Source organism: Phocoena sinus, chromosome 13, assembly GCF_008692025.1.
Source record: "Phocoena sinus isolate mPhoSin1 chromosome 13, mPhoSin1.pri, whole genome shotgun sequence".
Classification (NCBI taxonomy): Eukaryota; Metazoa; Chordata; class Mammalia; order Artiodactyla; family Phocoenidae; genus Phocoena; species Phocoena sinus.
The window spans coordinates 83,348,955-83,374,099 of NC_045775.1; the positions used below are offsets into that span (position 1 = coordinate 83,348,955).

At 40.6% G+C, this 25,145-nt stretch overlaps 1 protein-coding gene across 6 annotated transcripts in view; it reads right to left on the minus strand.

Moving 5' to 3' along the window:
- REV1 (REV1 DNA directed polymerase) overlaps positions 1-25,145 on the minus strand; it is an 82,023-nt gene that overhangs the window by 13,566 nt on the left and 43,312 nt on the right. For 3 of the 6 annotated variants that reach the window (XR_004352691.1, XM_032652158.1, XM_032652160.1), the window contains 7 exons: positions 21,749-22,452; positions 19,505-19,612; positions 17,955-18,071; positions 13,401-13,509; positions 8,180-8,308; positions 5,562-5,716; positions 3,268-3,387 (listed from right to left, as the gene is read on the minus strand). Coding sequence is in view for 5 of the 6 variants with exons in the window: in XM_032652158.1 (XP_032508049.1) it covers positions 3,268-3,387; positions 5,562-5,716; positions 8,180-8,308; positions 13,401-13,509; positions 17,955-18,071; positions 19,505-19,612; positions 21,749-22,452 (1,442 nt within the window). In the remaining variant the exon portion in view is untranslated. Of the gene's footprint in view, positions 1-3,267; positions 3,388-5,561; positions 5,717-8,179; positions 8,309-13,400; positions 13,510-15,298; positions 15,498-17,954; positions 18,072-19,504; positions 19,613-21,748; positions 22,453-25,145 lie in introns of all 6 variants that reach the window. The other 3 variants (XM_032652163.1, XM_032652162.1, XM_032652161.1) reach the window with 3 other exon arrangements.

Genomic DNA, 25,145 nt, shown 5'->3' on the forward strand with positions numbered 1-25,145 from the left:
AGGGTCTTGAGAGTCACATTGAGTGCAGCCACCTAGAAGGGAAACATGAAGGAAAATGTGCAGCGAAGAACCAAGGTTCTGAGAAGGAGAGAAGAAAACTGAAGCCGTGGAAGCTGCCAGTGAGGCCACTGGACGAAGATGTGGCACCTGTCCTTGAAGGGGAACCATGACCCCAGGCTAAGAACAGCCAGGAATGCCTCCTCCCGGCACCCGGACCTTGACAGTCCAGAGACGCAGAAAAGTCAAGTTCCAAAGAATCAACCTTTGCCATCTAAGTTAGCACCGCTCAGCAGAACTTTCTGTGGTGACGGAACCATTCTCTTCTGTGCTGCCCAATTCAGGAGGCACCCGCCACATGTGGGTAACTGAGCACTGACTGCAATGTGGGCGGTACAGCTGGGAAGACGAATTTTAACTTTATTTAACTTTAATGAATTTAACCTAAAATTTTCTAGCTTCACTTGGCTAGTGGCTCCCATATCAGGACAGCGTAGATGGTCATGTACACCGACACGGTCGCGGTGCTTATCTGACACGAGAAGAAAGAGCTGGAAACCTCAGAGTGGGTGCACACACCCAGCAAAGGATGGACAAGGGGCAGAAGGTCCTACAAGCCAGGGTGGAAAGCCTTGCGAAGAGCCACAGAAACAGTGGAGAGAGCTACCGCATTTAAACCGTTGCTGGGGACAGTCCTTTCTTTCATTAGCTCAACAGCTCTCGCTGGTAGTTTGTTTGCTAGCACAACGTGCAGTCACTACTCTGGGGCGCCTTCATAAACTTACCAGCATGTGCTCCCCTTTCACGCGGCTGCAACGATTGTGTGCCAGGCACGCCGTGTGCTCAGTCACCGGGCAGGGCACACAGGGACAGAGGCAGCTGGCGGGGGACAAGTGGGGAGGCGCGTCTAACATGGACCTGCTTCTGGTTATTGGTTACAGAGCAGAACTTACTCAAAGCATGTGCCACAAAATGTTAATAGTCACCATGTATTCACCTTCAACTATCTTCGGGAAATGACAAATTTTTAACAAAGATGAACAAGTTTCCTTTTTGTAAGAATTCCCGCATGCGTGTGGAGCCTGCTTTCAGAGGGCAGCTCGTACTTGAGATGCGTTACCATCTCAGGGCAGGAGTAACAACAGAAAAGGCTGACGTTTTACATACTGAAATGTTCTAAATCTTCCTGAAAATAAATTTGGGGATTTTTATAAAAGTCAATAGTCTTACACATGAAAATCTCTCCAACAATTCTGGGCGGCCACAGGCTACAAGCTGGTTCTCACGGAGAGAGGAGCAGGGGGATCGCCAGAGGAAGCCGATCCTGGCCGCCCCCATCTCCCCCAGATTTCAAGGTTCTCTTAGGAACTTCAAGGCTGTGCCTAAGAACTCAACCGGGACACATAAACCCACACGTGCCCTTCAAAAAGTAAAGTCCTTCCAGCCAGGAAGCAAATGAAGGTGAAAGGTAAGATGACTAGGTCAAGGAACTAAAACTAAAACCTCTCTGTTTCTGTGTTAAAAAAAAACAAAACAAACAAAAAAAAATTACAAGAATGATGCAGTAGAAAGATGGCGCTGTGGACGGAACTGTGTCTCAAGATACCCATGCTGAAATCTTAATTCCCAGTACCTCAGAATGTGACTATAACTGGAGAAAGGTCCTTCGTAAAGGTAATTAAGGGAACAAGAGGTCACATAGGTGGGCCCTAATCCAGTATCACTGGTGTCCCTATAAGAAGAGATCAGGACACAGACGCACAAAGAGAAAACACCATGTGAAGACACAGGGAGAAGACGGTCACCTACACGCCCCGGAGAGAGACCTCAGAGGAAACCCAACGGGCCGGCAGCTCATTCGTGGACTCTAGTCCCCAGGATTCTTGAGGGAATGAACTGCTGCTGTTGACGCCACGCAGTCTGTGGTGTTTTGTTATGGCAGAGCCTCAGCAACACATGCCCTTTAAATACACTGGTTCCTTCTTATATAAAACTGCAATAAGACATGTTATTAAAACTCCTAAGTTGTGCTGTCTAATAAGGCAATTTGCTAGCATGATTTTATAAGGTTACTCTTCAAACTTAACCTCAAACTGACCATCAAAATGCCATATTTCACATTTCTGATACTACCACATTCTTGGATGTTATTTACTAGGGAGTCAGGAGGCTTCAGAACTAACCCATCATAAAATGGCATTTGGGTCATTTAATATTTTTGGCCTATAACAGAAATTTCTAAGTTAGTTCAGATATACTTTTCTTAGACTTAAGAACATGCATCTAAAAATACCACTAAATCCACTGTTAAAAGTGTTAGAACTTTTAACAAATCAATAAAAAGAAAACCTTTCACCAAAAGTATATATACTCTCTTGAACTTTCCCACCACAAACACCTGGGGGCTTTGTGAAGCTAACGCAGGCTGCTTTACAAAAACAGGAGAGGATGATCTGAAATGGTATCCTGGATTACTACATGGCTTAGAGAAATTTCTTAGAAAGAGGTACCTACCATAGAAAGCAAGTCTCAATATTTAATAATTGTGAAATGAACTGCCCTACACACAAAAATTACATCTGTTCAAGGCCCCAAAAGGGCAACCATTTTCCAGTTACAATGAATTATACTTGATTTCTCCAAAGAGAAAGGTTTTTACACGCTAGGTTAGCTAGCCACACTACACAAGAAAGTAAGATAACTAAGCATCCTGCCCATTAGGTGAGAAAGGTATGCCTTTTTGGACATTTTACTTCAGCCTGAGTTAACAAAATACAACACTTCATTTTAGGTTTTCTTCTCCCTAATATGGTTTATATATTTTCTACTTTTAAAACTATTTGTTTAGTAAACTCAGAAAAGTATCACTAGTTTGGAAGGACGATTTTGTAAATAGGGGAATCGATTTTCAAAACTTCACCTTGGGTCTAGAAGTACACTATTTCAATTTTGATTTATTTAAAGGACCAGAAGTCAAGTTCATCATATTCTTTTAAGTATGACTTCTTAGAATTCCTTGATCTTGGTACTTGAGAATACTTAAAGTAAAACACATGAGAGGCAAAACTAAAATGTTATATTAAGGTTCTGATAAACCAACTGAAAGGATATTCATTGTGGAGTTCTAAATTTTGTTTCCCATGGCACTCAATAAAAGATGAAAAAATTTTAATTCATTTTTTAAAAAAGAAAGAAACGTTATACATCTATGAAAAGCACTAATGAATACTTACAATAAATAAAAGTTAAAAAGAAACGATTTGTATTTACCTGGTAGATTAGTAACTAGCTGACCTCTGATAAAATCATCTACTTCTTCTGGTTTTAAGTGGTACTGGCCATCCGGTTTTGCTTTCCTAGTTGCCATTCTAGCCAGGAGAATATTAGAACCTATAAATTTTTTTTTTTGAAAAAAGGAAAGAAAGAAGTCATTCAAGAAATATCCACAATTACTTTCAAAATTTCTTAACAAAGACATCTAGAGACAGGTTACCTATCAAATTTCTAAAGAGAATGAAAATAATGTGCAACTTTGATCATTTCAAACACAGTACAAAACTGGCAGAATTCTGTTAAGTATTACAGATTATAACCAGCATGGTTCCTGGACAGATGTTACCTTCTGTTCCAAAACACGTGACATTTCAACATCTCCTACCCAGGTAAAGGAATAGAGAAAACAGTCCTAATCTAAGATTGGAGGTTTACAGGAACTGTGGGCAATGACCAGCAATCAGTTCATTTTACCAACCAATGTTTATCTGTTTGTTTGTTCTTGGCTGGCGGGATCTTAGTCCCCTGACCAGGGATCCAACCCGGGCCCCCTGCAGTGGAAGCGCAAAGTCCTAACCACTGGAAAACCAGGGAAGTCCCTCATTTTACCAACCAATGGATCCACGCTGGGTAGAAATAAGGCCAAAGAAATGCCATTGGACTTGGGGAGGAGAAGCCCAGAGAACCAGATGTCTCACTATATGACCAGAACACGTGGAGTAGAAATTGAGGGTATGATATGAGCGTCTTAAAAAAGGAGACAGACAGTGACAGCGAGGTCCAAGGTGTGTGAACGGACACAGACAACTAACGCAGGGCAGAGAGAAGGCTACTGGAGCCCGAGAAGGTATCAGGCATCTGAGAAATACCTAAATGGGGTCAGATGAACTTCTGTGTAAATAATAAAATCTCCACGAATTACAGAAGACTTCTATAAAGCACATTATCTTAGTTTTACAGGAGACTTACATTAAAAACAGTGTGTTTTCCTAGGGTAAATGTATAGATATTCATGAAGAGAAAAAGTACTGGCAAGGCACATTAAAACGATAAAAGTGGTGAGTTCTGAAGAAAAGAGGGCTGAGAAGTGGAAACATCATTTGGGATTTTTGTCTTAATTATGTGCTTGAACTTAAAAGGACCTATTCATGTCACCCCACTTGTAAATTTAAAGTAAATACAATTTACAACAAAGAACTAAACCTGTGCCTGACAGTGGACTCCAGAAGGCAAGTCCTAAACGAACGCTGAGGAGGGGGTGCAGGCCACACGCCGGGGAGCCGGAGGGGAGGGACGCTGTTAATGTGTTCCTCACGCTCTGTACGTTCTGCAGCTTACGACGTTCTGACATCTTGAAAATCCCTCCGACGGGGAGGGCCTGCCCTCCCAGGGCTGGTTAATCCCTAAAGACAGCAAGCAAGTTCCTGGGGGTGCGCCTCTCACACCCACGCCAGACACCCCAGACACCCCAAGAGAGGCTCATCAGACTCACACACAGACCCCAAGAGAGGCTCTGGCCGAGGATCTCCCCTCACTCCTGTTTCTGCCTCCAGACCTGCACGTGGCGCTCCCGCACGAGGCCCTGCGTGGGGCTGGACGCCCTGCCCTCCTCTCGGGACAGGTACCCAGTAAAGATCTCCTATGGGTAGAGGCACTGGGCTCGCTCAGACAGGAGGGACACGGGGAAGCTCAGGGTGACAGAGGGGGCTCCAGAGCACACAGCTGCGAGAGTCGACAAGAGGAGGACCAATGATGGCAAGGGCTGAGGAAGCAAACACGGCTTAGAGACAAAACAGAACAGGTGGGGGGAGGGGATAATGGGGTGTGCGTGTGGATGAGTCAATAACAGCAACTTCTGGCCCCGAGAGAGTGAAGACAGGGCTGGCTGAGCGGTCCAGGAAGCTTCAGAAAGTAACTGAGTTACCACAAGACGCAACAGCATGGAACTCCAAACCCCACTCACACTGCACTGCCTTAAATACCACCTCTGTTCACTTGAAAAAATACTGTTGACATACATTGCATCCAATATTCCCCATTTCTGAAGAACAAGAAATACTCCAACTTGTTTATTCCAAAGACGTTATCATTTACTTACGTTTCCAACACTTTCATCTCATGCTTTGCCCAACTGTGAGCCATGCCGAGAACTGTTTCAGAAGTGGGAGACCTATGCGGTACGGTGATAAAAACGAAACCTAAAGATCACTCCTAAAAATCAAGCGGTGTTCAACGGTCCCAGAGCACTGCTTTGAGGAAAATGAGTAGTACAAGATACGCTGGCTACTAACCGATTCCCACCGAGGCAGCGCATTTAGTCTGGTCTTTGATTTCCGTGCGGACAGCATTTGCAAATTCGTCAGGAGTGAGTCTGGTCTCTGCGAGGATTTCAGTGATGTCTACCAGAGCTTCATCACAGCTGACAGCTTCGATGCTATGTGTGTAGCTGCCAACACAGAGCAAAGGCAACGAATCACAGCCACAGCTTAACATCAAGCAGCCACATGTGGCAAAACAGGCTTTCCTATGGCATCTCTCTTTGACATTTCCTTACAAGACTTAAAATGCTAAAAATATTCGCAGTTTAACTGAACTGGCCCAAGTGCCCCTATTTAGTCACTTAACTTTTAACTGCAAAGTTAATCAATGTTTTCTTTTTTTCCATATTAACTACCAAAATTACAACAGAAATGACCATTTCAGTTTCCCTATACTGAGAATACCGTTGTAAACCTCTCAAGAGTTGAAAAGTAGTAAGTGAATTGGAATTGTCACAACACTTAATTTCAAAACTGTTCAAACACGATTTACCAGAATCCTTGAGGAACAGAAATATCACACAAATCAAACAAGCAACTGACAGTCTCCTAAACAAAAACGCCCAGGACACAGCAGGATATGATGGTGGCCAAGTCACCCAGACGCCTGTCTAAGACGCCAGCAACACCCCCTGCACGTGGAAATGCTCTGGGTTCTGACTGTTGCTGCTGTTTGGTCACGATCTACTCACACAAAGGACTGTTTCAATTCTCCACAGAAGAGGAAAAGGAAGAGAAGAATCACCACGTGGCTCTGATGCTAATTAAATATGTGAACCACAAGGCCAGCAGAGGCCTCGGGGCCAGAAATGGATCGCCAATAATCCACCTGGTAAAGTCCCAGGAGGGCCAGGCCTCGCCTCTCACTACACCTTACTGTAGGTTACGAATCAGATTAATTACTATCAATAATCATTTAAGAAATGAGTGTTCTGTTAGGCTTAACTCCAGAGAGAAATCTGCAAGAGCAGAAGGGTATTCCTGATATGAAAGCTGCTCTGAGGCGTGGAGAATATGAAGCAGAGGCAGGATTTCCAAAGGTGGAAGGGGAACAAGGAATTTCTTCCCCCAAAGAACAGCCACGTGCCACTAACAATGTCTCCACCCACTAAAATTATATGATAGCGTCCACCAAACCCCCCGATCCGAGGTGCAGGCTGGCTGCCTGCTCCAGGGCCTCCGTAACCAGAACACGCAGCACCCAGCTCAGCCACCCGCTCCCAGCCCACACGCGGCACTGCTACTGACCGCGGCTTTGGGACAGGACTTGAAAAGCACTCTCTCCACCTGGTAACACTGACGTTCCCACATTGGGGTCTTAAGGACAGCTGTGATCGTAACTGGCTTGTCATTCAGCCCTAAGTCTACAGACTGATGCCAGATAACTTCACCTGCCCCTCCATGTTTCTCTCTCCTGCTAAAGTAAGCTCGTCAAAGGCAGAGCCTGGATCTGACTCCACTCTCATAGGACTGGCAGCATCAACAGTGGTTTGCACTTGGTAGATACTCCATAAACAGGTGTTCAAAATAACGCGTTAAGAAAGGAGAGGAAGAAGTGAAGATAGAGGCAAGAACCTCCCTTAGAACATCAACACAGCCCAAGGGTTGGCGGACCCTGGTCTGCTGTCTAGAGACCTGTTTTGGTGAATGAAGACTGAAGGGAGCAGAGCCGAACCCGCACCTCGTCTGTGACTGCTGCCACTGTCCACGGCAGGGCTGAGCAGCTGGGACAACGACCTCATCCGGCCTTTTATGGAGAAAATATGCCAACTCCAGCTGTAGAGTATACAGGGCCTGACATATACTTATCTAAAATTTAAAGTTTTGAATTAATATTCAATATACCTACACTGTAAATATTCTAAAAATTAATCTCTTTTTCTCAAGCCAACTAATCACCCACCTTGAAACTACAGCTGACCCTTGAACAACACTGGTTTGGACTGCACGGGACACGTATACCTGGATTTTGTCAGCGGTAAACGCTGGAGCGCTACGCGATCCCCGACATGGAGGAGCCACAGGGCAGCTGCCACGACACGTGGCGCTCCACCGCACGGAGGACGGCACCGCACCACCCCAAGCTGTGCAAGCGTCAGCTGTACTGCTAGAACCTTCTATGAAAGCTAACTTCTGGCGTCCCAAATGACCTTAGAGGACACAGGGTTTGACAAGGTCTCTACTTGTTAACGTACAGTTCTCATTTTAAACAAAACCATAATTCAAATGTAATAAAAGAGAATAACCAGGTTAAAAACTCCCATCCTTCAGCTGTCTAGTTCCACGGAGGGAAACCTGGAACCGCTGACGAGAAGTCATGCAGGCACAGAATCAGACTGACATCACCACCGGGGAGCAGCGGAACAATCCCAGCCGTGCAAACACGTCCCTGAGGCCTGAGCCCTGCTCCGGGAGGTGCTCGTGGGGAGGAGAGGGGGCCGTGACACCAGAAGGCAGAGGAGTAGGTTCCCAGAAGAGAGGAGCGTCCAGCAAAAGTGACCCCGACAGGCCTGGGGAAACTGTTCTCTCTTCAACATTAGGTAAAAGCAGTAAAGGAACAGACAGGAGTGTGAGCACAGCACACAGTGTACCTGGCCAGTGTCTCATACATCGTCCGTGCAACTTCCTTATACGCGTGAAAATCATAGGGGACAGCCTGAAGACTGGGACAAAGTTGTTTCGCTTGCCCGAAAAACATTCCATTCCTAATGCCAACTTGTCTAGAGAAAGAACAAAATACAGCGGAGGTTAGACTAGGAATTTTTAAATGCCAAATCAAGTATCAAATACTGATAGTATCTCCCCAAGCCACTGATACACAATTTTCATTTAACTCCATTTTCATGAGGGGTAAAAAACAGGCATTAAGACAACTTACAGGTTTGTTTTCCCCCAAAAGGAAACTGACAAGATTGTCTGAGGCGTGTAAGTGACATGTGCAGATGTGCCCAAGCACGTTATTCAAAGGCCAGGTGTGGCTCCTGCCTCTGTGAAGACGGCTCCTGAGACTCAGCCCTCTGGCGCCTGTGCAGAGATGCCAGCATACCATACGTCGGTGACACCACAACCACCGCAGAGCAGGAGCGTGCTGTCAAAACGGTCTGCGTCCCCTCACACGGGGCCCGGTTTGGCCAGGGCTCAACCCCCCAAAGACAAAGAATATAAACAGCAGAACCACACAGAACAGCGCTATGCGACAGACGACACGGTGTACTCATCCTATCGCCACCCAATCCCCAAGTGACCAATTCCAAGCTCCTGCGGTGGCTCCACAGGGGCTGAGATGCCAACAGCTTTGGACATGGTGGGACTTCACTCTGGGCAGGGGCCAGGGTTCCAGAATTTTGAGGGACCTAATTGAAAATGGTAAATTTCAAACCTTTTGCGTGTCTCCACGCCCCACTTACCTGTGGTAATTTGGAGCACAAAACTGTAACCATGTAATTATACATGATGAGTACAATTCCATGTTACTACTATGCAATGAATCGAAAAAAAATCTTACAGTAAAAACACAAGCAGATAATAATAAGCAATGTTCCCCCAGATTACATACTCATAGGTGTAAATACATCAAATGGTTACTTTATACATCCACCCAATAAACATTTACTCAGTGCTCACTTCGTACGGAGGTGTGCCCTGTGGCACAGAGGCCTGTGGCGCCTGCCCATCCCAGACCACCAGAGAGCCAAGAAGGAAGAGACTCCGCCAAGCCATTCAGATGAAAGAAATGCGAAATGACATGCATTTTTAATGTATATAAAAACAATAATAGATCATCAGACTGCAAAGCCCAGAGTAGATGAGAAATATCTAATAAGAGGGAAAAATGACAGTAAAGGAAGAGCTGATTAACAAATCATGGTGAAGAAGACAATGCTTTCATTCATTTAACGAAAATTTATGTCTCGGGCACTATGTGAATAAAGCGTATCCCATGACATCCATGAGGATGACCTGCACTGGCCTAGGAGAGGACGGATTCAAGGTGACGGACCTGGTTCATAAGGCAGGGAAGTGTGTGCAAAGGAGTTCACAAGTCTGCAGAGAAGTGCATAGACAAGCTGAAACGTTCCAGTAATGCTAGATACATAGGTTCAGCATGTAAAAAAGCTAAACTTACAAGTTCAAGGTAATTATTCATTCTTAAAGGAATGTCTTACATAATTCCTGTAAGCACAATACTCATATTTACAATAAATTCACTTTCAAAGTTTTCACTTACACAAGAAATTTCAGGGACGTATTACTTAGAAAAATGTAAGACATCAACTTATGTACTCATGCACACCTCCATCTCACGGAGGAATGTTTGGGGATCACTAGACACTGTAAGGGAGCGATGAACAAAAAAAGGGTAAACCTCAGAGGCTTCCCATAACTAAGGGAAGCAAAGACCTTGAGTTGGTGGTTGGAAAATTAGACTTGTTTCCTCTAAAACGAGTAGGAATTCCCTGGCGGTCCAGTGGTTAGGACTCATCACTCTCACTGCCAAGGGCCCGGGTTCAATCCCTGGTTGGGGAACTAAGATCCCACAAGCCATGCGGCACGGCCAAAAAAATAAAATAAGATAAATAAATAAAAGAAGATAAACGAGTAAAGACAATTACAAAACAGCTTGAAATAACTTCACTGCAGTGACATTTATTCCTCTCAAGTGAAGTCCCAGGCAGCAAAGACTACTCCCAGGTTTAAAGTGAAGGCAGCACACTCCTTCTTCCACGTGCTGTACGCTCAGACAACGGCATTTGGCGTTGCATTAGACAATATGAAAAAAAAGTAACCAGTAAATCACCGTCACTGTCAATTCAATATACCGAAGGACATCCATACCACTAATTAAGGACTGTAAAGTGTCCTTACAAAAGCACGTGAAAACAGAGGTTCAGAAATGATTTGCTCTTAAAAATTTATGATTCTAGGATATTTGTATATCATTACCTATCCGTCTACATTATTCACCTTCTAACTTACTATGTATAAAGCTAGTTCTCTATGGTAAGTATGAGTACATATTCTGACCTACATATACACATTCTACCTTCCTATGACTTCTACCGTCTCATGTTCACGTTCCATCCTTTGCTGACCCCGTTACTATAAAGTCTATGTCTACTGAAAATTCACCAGTGCCTAAAGCTGGGATGACCACGCCCACAGCACAGTCCCCACGCCAAGCCCAGAAACATTTCTCTGATCCAACTGTGAATATACTTATTTAAAAAAAAAACTACTCACTTAAGGAAAATATAACTATTAGATAGCCACACACACAAAAAAGGGTATTCAAGAGACCTTCATTAAGAATAGCCTTCTAGAAAATGAAAAATTAACAATTAAAGGACAAAAACCCCATCGCTGTGGGTTTCATGTTTTTCTTCACCAACTAAAACAAATTCATTTTCATCACTTTCTGCATCTTCTTAGAATAAACATCTGCCCTCTAAGCGACACTCAAATGGCTTGCTACACAGCATCTGGCCCTGGCCCTCATATATCGTCACCCCAATTATTCTGTAACACATTCAGCTTGACAATCGCCATCTGTGGTACAATACAAAGGCACCATCCAAACACCAACAGAGGCCCGGAGCCCAGACATATCTGTGGCTACTGGACTGGAAAGCCACCAGGAGTTGGCAGTGCTTCTAACTTTGAGGTGGCCTTGGTGCTCACTCTCCAGCCAGCGTCCAACCTGGGCCGCTGGGAGAGAAGGGAGATCCTGCAGAGGCAGTATGGAAAGGCGGCACTTCCATTTCACCACCAGCAAAATCCAAAGACTGAGCATGTGTTTCTGGGTTTCATCATACCCTCCAGATACAGGACACGATGCCCAGTCATCATAAGCGCATTGCCTGTAACTCAGCAGGGGGGAAAGACTAGCCTACTGAGCACAGCGTACAATCAGCTCTAAACCGCCTGTGCTAAAAAAAACATAATAATGCAAAATGTATTTAGATCTGACGTATCTCTTTCATTAAAGTAAGGTTCAATTCCTTGGCTACATTATCAACTAACAATGAAAAAGATTAAAACGTAATTCTGTCAATGAGAAAGGCAAAGTTAGTTCAGGAGTAAAAGTCTGACAAGTCATAAACAGAAAATAATTTAAAATATTTTACGACTTCCCTGGTGGCACAGTGGTTAAGAATCCGCCTGCTAATACAGGGGACAAGGGTTCGAGGCCTGGCCCGGGAAGATCCCACATGCCACGGAACAACTAAGCCCGTGCGCCACAACTACTGAGCCTGTACTCCAGAGCCCACAAGCCACAACTACTGAGCCCGTGCGCCACAACAACTGAATTCAGCCCACGCGCCTAGAGCCTGCGCTCTGCAACAAGAGAAGCCACTGCAATGAGAAGCCCGTGCACCACAACGAAGAGTAGCCCCCGCTTGCCGCCACTAGAGAAAGCCTGCACACAGAACAAAGACCCGACACAGCCAAACATAAATAAATAAATTTATATAAAATTTTTTTTTATAATTATGCATGTCTGAATATAATCCTTTTTTCTTAAATATCCTTTTTATAAAATAATTGGCAAGATTTAAGCAAACCACTCTGGTTAGATGATGTTGTGTTGAGATACTCTTTGTTCAGACTGGACTTGCTTGAATAACCCCAACTTTAAATCAAGACTGAAAAATGTTATATATTTCAAGTCGTTGTATGCAGTTAATGTTACATGTCAATTATAACTCAATTTTTTTAAAAGTATGAATGACTAAGCCATAAAGACACTATCTAAAAAAAAAAAGGCTGAAAAATGTAGCTGATGTGACTTGACTCTGTTTCTATAATTAGTAAATACTTTAACACTTGCCAGCAATGTGTAAATAAATGCTTGCTGTTCTATAAAGGTAAAAATGTTTGTGTTCAGTTATAAAGAAAGAAAAAACAAAGAATACTCTTTTAAATTAATCACTTCAGGGGGCTTCCCTGGTGGCGCAGTGGTTGAAAGTCCGCCTGCCGATGCAGGGGACACGGGTTTGTGCCCCGGTCTGGGAAGATCCCACATGCTGCGGAGCGGCTGGGCCCGTAAGCCACGGCCGCTGAGCCTGCGCATCCGGAGCCTGTGCTCCGCAACAGGAGAGGCCGCAACAGTGAGAGGCCCGCGTACCGCAAAAAAAAAAAAAAAAAATTAATCACTTCATTATTACTCCATTTTTACAACTATAATAATCGATTTTCAAAAAACGATTAATTTTTTTAAAGTATGAGGAACATATATGTGTCTGTTTCTTCTAGTACTAAAACAGCTGGTTGTAATTAGGATTAGTGCTAACAGGTTGACAACACTGCAACTTTAAGTGAGGAGATGATTAGTCATGCCATTATGGAACTGTTTAGTTATAACTTAACAGGCAATCAAGTTTTAACGTTAAGTTAAAAAAAAATACTATTAGGATGTTTAAATAACAAGGGATCCTGGTGCTAAAAGGGAACGATCAGAGTAGATGACATTAAGGCCCTCTCCTATTCAAGAATATCTAATTCTTTAATTCTATACTTCAAGAGACAATGGTTTAAAAACGACAATGTCCAGCTTCTTTTGGTTTCCACCATAGGACCCACTGGTTCATCAGGACACTAAGGTATTTATTTAAAGTTATCGAGCATTTGTGAAGGGAAAGAAAAGGAAACTGAAGGGATTAAGGCTAGAAAGATTTCTTTCCATAACATGTTTCTAACATTTAAGTCACAGGCTTGACCAGCATGTCTAAATCCACTTCAAAATATTATATAAAAATGATTAAGTAACTTAATTATTCATTAAGTATTACAACACCCTTAATTTCTACATACCTGGCTTCATAACTACAAGATGCGATTTCAGCCTTTGACAAAACAGAATCAATTCCATTTGTTTGTGCGGAATCTTGATTCTCCCACATTGATGAATCTGGTATTTCTGCTTTAAAAACAAAATTTAATGATTGTGTGTTAAAAACTGATTTTCCTTAACTTTCATTCAAGAAATTTGTTTACCAGTCCTTTCATATATAAATGTTCAATAAATTCCAAATATAGTTACCTCCATTGACATTTATTCCCTTATTTAATAAAAGAAAATCTATAACTAAAATGGTTTGCTTCCAGTACATTCTTCACCAGCAGTCAGACATAAACTTATAATAAATCGAAAGAGTTCTGTTTTAACAAAAGTTTTAAAAAACATATACCAAAAGATAAGTATAAAATATCCCTTTAAGTCTGTTGAGACAGACAAGGATGAAAAAAGTGATCAGGAAGATAAACCCCCTCCTACAGCCTCAAAAGGATGACACAGCTCTCTGGAATGGGAAGCAGTTAGTGGGAAATACAGTAAATTTCTCTGAATGTTCTTGCTGTTTCTTAAAAACTATTTGCAAAATTTAAAGCTAATTAACAACATTTTCAACAAACATCAAATTCCTTCCTACAAGTCATTTGATCAAAAAATAATTTAAAAGGTCATATACCATAAGAAGTTCCATCCTAAATCTAAGCTTTTTCTTTTGAGCACACATCACGTAAAAGAGCTTCACAGTATTATCCCCCCTTCCAGGAAATTCTACTTCTGGCTTAACAATGCATGTGCAATTAAAAACATTCAAGTGAGATGAGACTATCACTTGCTCTACAGACTACAACTCTAGCCTAAAGAGTAGAGCTCACAAATAAGGCTCAATATCCAAACCAAATTGACAGATTCACGCAAGAATATTAAGGCACTCAGTCTAGAAAGCCTACTGACCGCACGTCACGTGACATCACTAGCCAGTGAGAAACAGATGAAAACACAACTTCAGCTATGTCTCTTGGGATACTACTGAGTTCCAAGAAGAATATGCTTTAAAAACATCTATCCTCAGTCATAGTTCTACTATTCTGAACAATCAGTAAAACAAGACGACAGGACTTCAGCTAATTCTAGACAGATCTATTTAGAGTACAGTGTAACAACACGTAACTAACAAGCCCAGTATTTATCTTTTTATTTCAGAGACATAACGTTCCACAAAAAAAATCAGTCAAGTAAAGCACCAGCAGGTAAACACGGCAGGGTGTCCGGCTCTACGAGCTGTAACAACTCTTCCTGGTCTGACCTCAGTAATCATCAGCTTTCACCCAGCTATGAAACCCACACAAGCAATTCTGGATTCTGGCACCCATGCATACGAAGTATAAGTGCGAATCAAACTCTGAGGATTGGCATGTTAATGGGGTCAAATTCCACTCGCGTCCAAAATAAAATCAGCAGAGTGTACAATCTGAGCCATGATTTCTGATACACTGTGACTGACAGAAGCTGTCCTAGGACAAATTAAAGACAGAACACAGAGCAGACAGCCCAGTGTTCTGAAGGGTTTTGGAAGGCTAAATAAATATCAGCTTTAACAGTCCATTACTCTAAGCTGAAAATCTGTAAGAACTTTGGGGCTGTCAGTATCACAGTTCAACAGGGGCTGCTACTAAACCAAAAAAGAAGAGCTGAAGCCTGAACGGCCACAACCAGCTGCCTTTCAAAGGTGCACCCGTGAGTTACGCCTTGTGAGTTATGGGGAGTTAGGTGACTTATATTCGAAGGGCTAAACAACCTAAGAACTTGTTTTGAAAATCACGGAAAAGTCATGCTTGTGGTGAGAACAGTGTCTGTGGTCCCTGCTCCCAACGCCCTGCCTGGGGTGGCACCTCGCGTTCTCTCCTCTGGGCGGGCTGACCTGGTCCACAGCGCGGCAGGGTGCGTGGTCCCTCCACGAGCGGAGTGAGTTGCTTCATGGGAGATTCAGGGAAATGCAGGGACACACTGTCCTCACTGGAGGGCAAAGTAGAGAACTGCTCATCAAAACTCGACAAACTAGACGGGCACATGGAGAATGTGGAGGAACGGTTGGAGAAATCAGAGGCCAGGACCCAAGTCTGTGAAAAAGAAATCGCTGAGAATAAATCTATGACTAACACGATTTTAAAAACTGTTGTTCTTTAGAATGAACACTGAAGTTGTTGAAGGGATAGGAGACGTCTGCATTCTGGAATTCAGGAAGGGAGAAAAGGCCCCAACCATGAAATTCTGAGTATACATGGATTCCAAATTCAAGATCGTCAACGAGAAGGCTCGCTGCTAAGTACTGCTCAGGAAGCAGCTGCCCAAGAAGCCAGGGATGGAGAGCCCTGGTTACGCCAGTCCGATTAGACAGAGTCTCTGAATATGACAAGTAAGAAACTAAGTTGCGATAAAGGGCTAAAGATGCTATTTGTTCTAATACTTTGCCTAGACATACAATCCAAAACATTCGAACTGAATTTTTTTTAAAAGCTACTGTACAGAAGGCAAACATTCTAATTCCTAAACTGATCCTCAATATTTTAAAATTTGGTGTCATATCTAATAATAGGAGCCAGAGAAAGAAAGATCAGAGAATAACAAGGAAAGAGGAACAAAAGCACGGAAAAAAAACAAGTTCCAAGTATAAGCCTAGCTGCAACCAAACTTTGTAATAGAGGACAATCTATTCATGTTATATGTAGCAAATATTTTGGTAAGATCCTAATGGGTCAAAAGGCTTAGGACGTACATAAAAGTGAATGATATTAAGTTAAAGAGAGGGTATAAAATATAAAGTATCATATTCATTTTTTCTAGTGATAGGAAAATCTATTTTTGACAGTTTTCAATGGCAAGTGAAATTTCAATACTTCTCCTAATATATACCTTCTGGTTTACCACTCACACTTAGAGGCAGAGGGAATGTGAGTTATAAAAGGTCATTACAATGTTATGAACACCCAGTGGCTACACTGATGAACACAATTAAGTAACCAATGCCAGAATTCTGTTTATAAACTGTTTATGGTCAGATCATTTGTGATGCGAGGAAAGACAGAAGAGGACCAGCTCTCTGCTGCTCTAAGGAATGTGTAGATGTAGACTGTAAAGTAAGGACACGTGTGCAAACACAAGATTCTACCCATGGGAGGAGCTCTGAGTAACGAGAGATGCTATGAACGGTATACACAGGGTATTATTCTTCCCTCTTTAATGTTCATCCAATATTTTACTGAGTGCCCAATGCGTGACAAGTACTGTGCATTCCCTTAAGCTACTATTTGTTTTCCAGAATTTTAGATTTCATCTTTAAAATGATACCACACAGAAAAGACAAAAAGAAAAACCAACCTGCCCCCAAACCAAACTACTAATACTTAAGAAACTACCCATATTGTCAAATACCATAATATAACTAAAGCTCAACAAGCTCAATATTTCCTAACCTCAACATCTACTCACTTCACACAGAACGCTAGAATCCTAAAAATTCTCTTAAAAGATTTAATGACCGGGAAAAGCTTTAGGAAATCTGCAGAATACAGGTACCCATGAAGCATAAAGATGTATCTATAATTATTTTCCTTTGTACCTATAGCATGTAAACAGATAAACACAACCAGCAAGAGGAATGTAATCCTGAAAAGGTTCTCAGAGATGTCTACTGGCTTTCCTTTTGTCTTAATTTCATTAAGAGCATTTCTAAAATAAGCCCAAAGTTTTATAACTGAGAACTAGAGACCTGAAATAATTGGGACGAAATTTAACTGCATGCCTTCCATTCTACTGCATATCTAATTTCTATTTCCTGATTAACATTTTTTTGAAAAACTAACTTAAAAAAATTTTGGCTTTCCAGACATCCATGAGGAAACTGATCAATGCCAAATAATTTCACTTCTAAGCAAATATTTCTCAGGGAATTTAATGGGGGTGTGGGGGGGAGAAACATGAAAATCTTAACAGCGCTGTGATTAGTATAATTTATGATTTTTGTTTACTAATAGCCAAAATTTAAGAGCCAGAGAGGCAAGAAAAAAGTTTCTCATATGAAACAGGTTCAACAAAGATATGGGGAATGACTGCTGGCACTTATCTTCTTATTCCAGTAAATTAAAGCCTTACTGTTTCTCACTACACTGGCTCATACACATCTTCGGCAACACAAACCTTAGTGCCCTTACTGGGATCCATGACCAAACAACAAGTAATTAACTTCCAAGTGGAGAGGCTTCCACAGAACGATGTCCATGATTTTCATCCCCAATCTAAATTTACACAAAGCAAACTAATCACACCTTTTAAAACAGTCTTCACTCTCTTTCCCAGGAAAGTATCGTTATCCAATTCAACAAAGCGTAACTATTAAACCACTCATTTGTACTGCATTCGGATTTTGCTTTAAGATGTCACTGACACCCTTAAAACCCTTGAATGAAAAAGCTAATTATTTCAACTCTGCTTTTATTTCTGTAACAACGATACCAAAGCAAAATCCAGAAGTCTTCAACAGGAGCACTCTGACTTCAAAGAGGGCTCGTTATCTGTACCTGCTTTGCCTGTCAGGATTTTATTCTGGTACCACTGCCACTCCAACTGGGGGTTAGCGCCAGGGCGCAGAGGTGCCCTCCCCGTGCCTCTGTTACTTGTGACGGCCACCGGCCTTCCTGTAAGGAGAGAATAAAAGCTAAGTACAGGAACACTAACACTTAAGAAATAAGACATCTCTCTTTACTTTAACTTAGGCATTAATCCCTAAAAGAGCCAAAATCTTCTAAGATTATCAGTCGCTATTGAAAAGTCCTCTATTGATGTTTCTCTGTACCCCCCAAAGTAAACTAGTTACGACAATTTTGATGCATTCATTCAACTAAAAAGCAACACTATCAGAGCTTTCTATGGTTTTTGTCTGGTTTGTTACAGTAGAAAACAGGCAACTCAGATCCTAGATTCAGACTGGCGGGGTGGGGAGAGAAAGAAAAACTAACTGTATCTAGATTTTTAATATCTCTGGTATCAGAAAAGTAAGGTAACATCTAAACTAATCTTTATTTTTACAGCAAGAAACTAATTAAATGTATATGTAGAGGAATCACAATCTGACCTACTATATAATCAAAGGTGAGTATATATAGTCCCAAAATTTTTGGTTTAGTTATAATATCTTTCATGCATCATTTCCTTATATGTGTTTGTGTTAAAAGATAACTCTAACTTTGTAAAGCAATAGCATGGATAATCCATGTGTGTGTGTGTGTGTGTATATATATATATATATATATATATAGTATATATATATACATGCATATATTTCATTGAATGCATTTGTTGTGAGGACAAAAAAAAAAAAAAGCATTAAGAAGTCACTCATGGGCTAAAATCAACTCTTTACAGTCTGAACGCTCCTATCAGAGCCAAAGCAGCCACTGCCCGTGATAAGAATAAAGCCCTAGTATTAACCCCGGCAGTTTCCATGCTTTCCTTAAGGGGAAAATTCACTCTCAGAAGACAGTACTAATAGCTATCTCTTTTGGACACAGAACTCTCAAAAATCGAGAATAAATATTTTCAAAAGTATTGACTAGGTCACAAATACCTAAAATTTCCATTAAAACAAAGACTGCACAGATGACAACATATTTTAGCAATATTCAATAATACAAAATTATCCTACAACCAAAAAGTGGGAATGTTCCCTAGCATCAGGACAGTTAATCAAGTTATTCATTCAAGAGAAAGCATAGTGACTCAAGTTGCAAAGACATATGCTACCATAAAATCTCCATTTATTGACAAAGTAATAATAAATATAGATTAAAAATATAGAAAATGCCCAAAGCAGGTCCCTATCTACATTAGCCTTAGATGTTCAGCTGAAGAGGAATATTCTTCCCTAAAGGCCTGGTCTCTACAGGGAGGACAAAACTTTTCTAATTTCCCTCTCTTTCTTGATAATGGAGTCCAGAACATTTGGAAGTAGGAATTGATTTTGCCAAGGAAAATGAGAATAAATATTTCTTAAAGAATACTTTGTGACCCCTTAGAATAAATGTCTATAACAGTATATCAGTTTTCTTAATACATAAACGAGAATACAGACCTTTGAGATCTGGTCTATTTCGTATACCCACTGATACAAAGAAGCAATCCATATCAACATGCATTATACAGCTCTGAGGTCTGGGTGAACTCAATACTGACATAGTTCCTAGAAGGAAAAACAGAATGTTCAAACCCCAAGCTAGTTTTTAATATTTAAAAAAAAATCAGGTCTAGTTAATTTTAGAAATTACATTTTTAAATGCTTACAAGCAGAATAAAGTTTAAAAAAAAATACAGATTCTATAATAGATTACTTCTATCACCTCAAGAGCAATCAAATTTCAGTTTCTTTGGCTCTAGAAATAATTCAGAGATACAAATGTAGTTTCCAAACAGAATTTTAAATCAATTGTGAAGACATCATGTTTTCCTAGTCTATATTCTAACAAGTCTTTAATTAAAAGTCTGTCTAACTGCTTATCTCCAAGTTATTTCTGCAGGCTGAATGGTTTATAAAAATGTATAAAGATGTTTTCATATATTTAGTTCCACAGACCTAAGTTACTTTAGATGATTACTATTCTATGCAGTAACAACATTCCTTGGTAAGACAGCAGTAAAAACTGCTACTGTTATTGAGTGCTCTATAAGTAGGTGTCAGGCACTGTTTTAAGAGGTTTACATGTATTAATTTATTTAAATTCTCACAACAACACTACGAGAGAAGTAAGCTTATTATCCCCATTTTGCAGATTAAAAACTTGAATCATACAGCCAGTAAGAGGCTGAGCTGGAATTCAATCCCAGGCAGTCTAGTTTCAGAGCCCCATAAGCCACCACACTTGTAAAAAGTGATGATCTCACTGCTAGATTTAAGAATAACGTACTGAGGTCAATCTTCATAACAGGCTTCCAAAAACTTACATTTACTCCCCAAAATGTTGGGACAACTCTATTTACCAAATTGTGATTGTGAAAGAGTTTACCTTGTTCTCACTAGGTGCAGGGCACCGGACCTTTGATCCTATTATCTGCCTGTACTATCACTCGTGTGCCGACAGGAAACTGAGACTCAGAGAGGTGAACTCACATGCTCTGCATCGTAAGAGTGGCAGAGCCAGGATGTGGACTCAGGCTATTACCTAACTCCAAAGCCAGGGACTTCCTTGCTACCCTCTGTATTCCCTCGAGAAATCATTTATAAAATAAACCTTAACAATTTTAAGTCTGCTGTATAAAAGTATTATACACACAAAATGTAAACTCAAAATAATGGTTTTAAAGATTCAAGTCACACAGAATGTATATACTAAATGCCTACTGAATGCTTTCATACAACATAAAAATCTCTCATCTTATTCCCATTCATAGAACTGATCCATAATAGCTCTTTGAAGCTTTCAAAATTAAACGACCTTTAGGTAACAAGGCCAAGGCATGATAAAAGGAAAATCTAGTACCTATAACATTATTTTGAAATATCTCATAAATAACAAAAAGCATTTGGAATACATCAAACACAGCAAAACACAACAGAAAAAACCCACATGGAGAGGTTCTATCACATTGTGAGAGAACCATGAGCTTCTCTCTGCACCTCAGTTTCCACAGCTGTAAATTAAAGGGTAATACTAGATAATCTCTGAGATCCCGCCCCAGGGGGAACCCATGTAATCCATAAAAAGCAACTAAAACCTCAAACCAGATACCAATTTATAATGACAGGCACAGAAATACAGCCTGTTATTGTTGGTTTTGTTTTTTTTTGATGACAACTATTTAAAAAACAAAATACAATTAACCAACCTACTTATATGTGAAAATACTTAATCTCACTAAAAGCTTACCACTATACTTATAATAGCTATTATGACAAAGTTATTTAATTATTGATAAATCATTATGACGCAAGCTTTTAAAAATGAACAGTTACTCTTACCAAACCAATTCATTCTTACAGGAGTTTAAGCACTGAATATAAAATATGTTATATTTTACAGTTCAAAACTTCAACAACTGATAAGGTCTACAGGAGGAATGAATGCTCAGAATCCCAACCTCATCACTATTTAAATTACCTAAAAATGTTCACTTAGCCACACTCAAATCTAATTTTGTAGAAAATTTTTAGTAAGAAAGCTTTCTGTCATCTGTCATACTCACTGTTACTTACATAACCTGCTATTCCTAGAGACTTCCATGTTACAAGACCTCAGTATTGACGAGAATACCAGTGACAGATTAAGAACAAAATGATCAAGCATGATTGTTTCTTAAGAAAACAATTTTAGTAAGTATCTACCTGGGTCAGTTACAACAAATGCAGACCTGCCTGCTTTCATTTTTTTTAACTTTTCCCTTCCTGGAAAGATACCACTACTTTGTCTCTGCAGGGTACTGACAAACTCAGTCAATTCGCACTTCCACGTGGAAATGTGGTGCAGTCTCGAGCGAGAGTAGAAGTCCGAGATGAAGCGGCAGGGCCTGGGTGGCACAGAGGGTGCCGCCTTGCTCGGCGAAGGGACTGAAGAAGTGCTCTTTGTGCTTGAAGGCCCCTGAACAGTGGAGTGGTGAGCACCATTGACTCGAGCGTTGCTGTGCAAAGGTGACAGGGAGAAGGAATTAGTTCTGTGCGGATTCCGCAGAGCATCTGTGCTTCTGGTGCTTTGCTGGGACTGTTGCTCAGCGCAGTCTCTGAAGCCGCCGCCGCTCCTCTCGGCTGCTTCCTCCTCATGGGCAGGGTCGGGGGACAGGCTGCTGGCAACACCACTGCCCCCGGGCACCAAGCAGTCCTGCGTCTTTAAGGCACCGTTAGAGCTATGAGTGTGTCCGTTGCAAACGGCACTGCCATCTCTGGGATGCGGAATTCCGTTCTGTTTCCTTCCTGGGAAGAAGGGCTCCGGCTCCACAAAACCCAAGTCATTATCCGCAACTTCTTCATTCCAACTGTTCACTCCATTGACTCTGACTTCATTTTCCGTCTCAATCTTCTTAATTATGTGATTTCTAGGGCAGGAAAAAAATTTGTTTAAATGAACAATGTCTGACTTTCAGGCTAAAACAATTTTCATTTAAACGCTGTCTTAGTGGTACACACTTTAATATTCCCTCCACCAAATCTGAATGATTAAGCCACAAACTTTTTTTCATTATTGCTCTTCTAATAAAAGATAATTCTTTGCTAAACTGAAGGAGCAAAGAAAGGTAACTAGGAAAATTCTAGCACATTAACAGCCTTTCAGGTTTTTGTTTTTTTTTTTTAATTTCAGAGACTCACAGAGAAGAAAATAGAATTGGCTTTTTCAGACTGAAGAAAAATCCAAGAAACTGTTTTCAGTTATTTTTCCCACTATAAATTAACTGTAATCTGTAAGCTTTAAATACCCAGTTTGTAGCACTGTGCCTGGCATTTACTAGGTAGTCAGTAAGTATTTGCTAAATTAATACAATATGAATTAATTCCCGTAAAAATGGGTAAGAAACCTTATTTGAATTCTCATTCCTCTTTTTACTTTCAGTTTTATATAAGGCACCGTTCAACACATTAAATCCAATACTGCTACAATCCTGAGGCTCCTTACTTTCCCCCAGGAAATGACTGACAGACTATATTCACTAATCCATTAACAGGGTCAAACTGTTGCACAAGTAGATAAAAAGTAAAAAAAAGGTCAATGTGTATGGTTAATTCAATAAAATTCATACCTAGAAAAATGAGGATGTTCGCCCTATTGACAAGGGAATTAGCATTTCATTTCTAAGAAAAGCATTATTTAGATGCCAGGGTGGTAGGTCCAAGGCAATCTGGACCAAGTGTCCTGATGACAGGTTTATAAATGCAGTAACTATGACAAATGTTATGTTAAATTCACATCCTGGCTCTTCTAGATGTCTGCTTGGTAGTGCTCTGTAATAAAGACAAGATTCATCTGCATTCAAAAGAATCACCTAAGTAACAAAAACAAAAATCTGAATTACAAAGCAGTAATTCATTCTACTTAGAAAAGTCCACAGCATTAGTCCAAGTACAGTTCAGGCTCCACGTGAGGGTGCCACATGCAGCACCAAGGCACAGGTGAGATTACCACGGCATGACCAGGTTTAATCTAAAGTTCCTGCTCCTAACACCAACTGGGTACATTAGTCATGACAGCCTGACTGCACAGCAAACCACGCACGAGCTGGATGCGAAACAGCACCAGCCATTCCTGGGTTGGCTCTGGCTCTGGCTGACCAACTCATGGAATCTGACAGCCAAGTCTGAGTAGGTCCTGTCCTCAAAGATGATCCCACCAGTGAAAGAGGAAAAGATGACCAACGGGAAACGAGTAAGAGAGGAAGGAAGGAAAACCTCATTTGATATGTGTCAGAGAAAGTCTGGCCCTTGAGACAGAGAGCAAGGGAGCAAAAAGTCACATAAAGGAATTTCAAAGAAATTTATTAAATGCACTGAACATGCCAAAAATAAAGAACACAGAAAGCAACAAAAGTAAAGTCAGAAAAGTCTTAAATCTAGTTTTCTATGTCATAAATATTAAGGTTTTTTTACCAGCAACACACGCAACAGAAATGCACACATTGGCAGAAAACATACTGCTCATACCCATTCTTTCTGCACTACGGTGTTTCAGCCCAAACGGACCTTTATAAAGCAGCTGTACTAGAAATATATCATGAGTGGATATACATTTACTAGGCAACAGCATAAATGGATCAATAATTTAAATCTAATAGGTAAATTCTTCCTAAAATCAACACAAAGAAGAATTTCAAAAAAACACACACATATGTATTTTCTTTTATTAGTGAAGAAAAAAATGAAGTTGTATATTCAGAAGCTTTTCTGATATTACTTGTACACCTTGATGGTACTAAAAGAACAAAATTAAATGTTTTAGGTAACGTGAAAAACAACTGAATACACTTATAAGTGAACCTATAAGTTAAAGAACAAATGACAACAAAACTACAGAAGGTAGTGACACTGGATCATCCCAAGTTAATTAGACTCCTGGTCTTTTGGAAAAAATATTATCAAACTCCCAAAGCAAACAATTTAATAAATAAGGGGAAGGCTAATGATAATGAACCATGATAATGAACTACTACCTGATACACAAGTTAAGGCAACACACCAATTAACTGTGAAGCCAATTTACCCAGGATTACTGCAATTAAAGCTTAAGTCAAAATACTTTTTAAAATCAGACACATGGAATAAAGTCTAGATTCACCTCTAACTCTATGACCTTGAGGGTCATCAACTAAATTTTAATTGATATAAAATATTTACCTATTTAGAATTGTTACTGATTTAGAATTTTTCAAAAATAACCTAAAAGTGTTAACATTTTCATTACCTGTCTTTCTATGCAGTAGCACACAGCAAAACTTTAGCTGGAGTAGTTAGTTCAGTTTTTGAGAAAGCAATAGTCTATGGCAAATTACTTGTGTCAAAAATAATTACTGCCATGAAAATCCATGGAACATTTTACTTCTAATAATTTAAGATCCATTGGTTTAACATGGGAATCTAATGATAGTGGAAAAGCTTTCTTTTTTACATTTTATTTATGAAACTGTCATGATAAAAATAATTTTTAGGTAAGACATGCACTCCTGTACTTCAGCAGGATTAAAATAGACGAATAGCCAGTTTCTATGTTTGTCTGTATCTTCAGCAGAGCAGGGGCCATTCT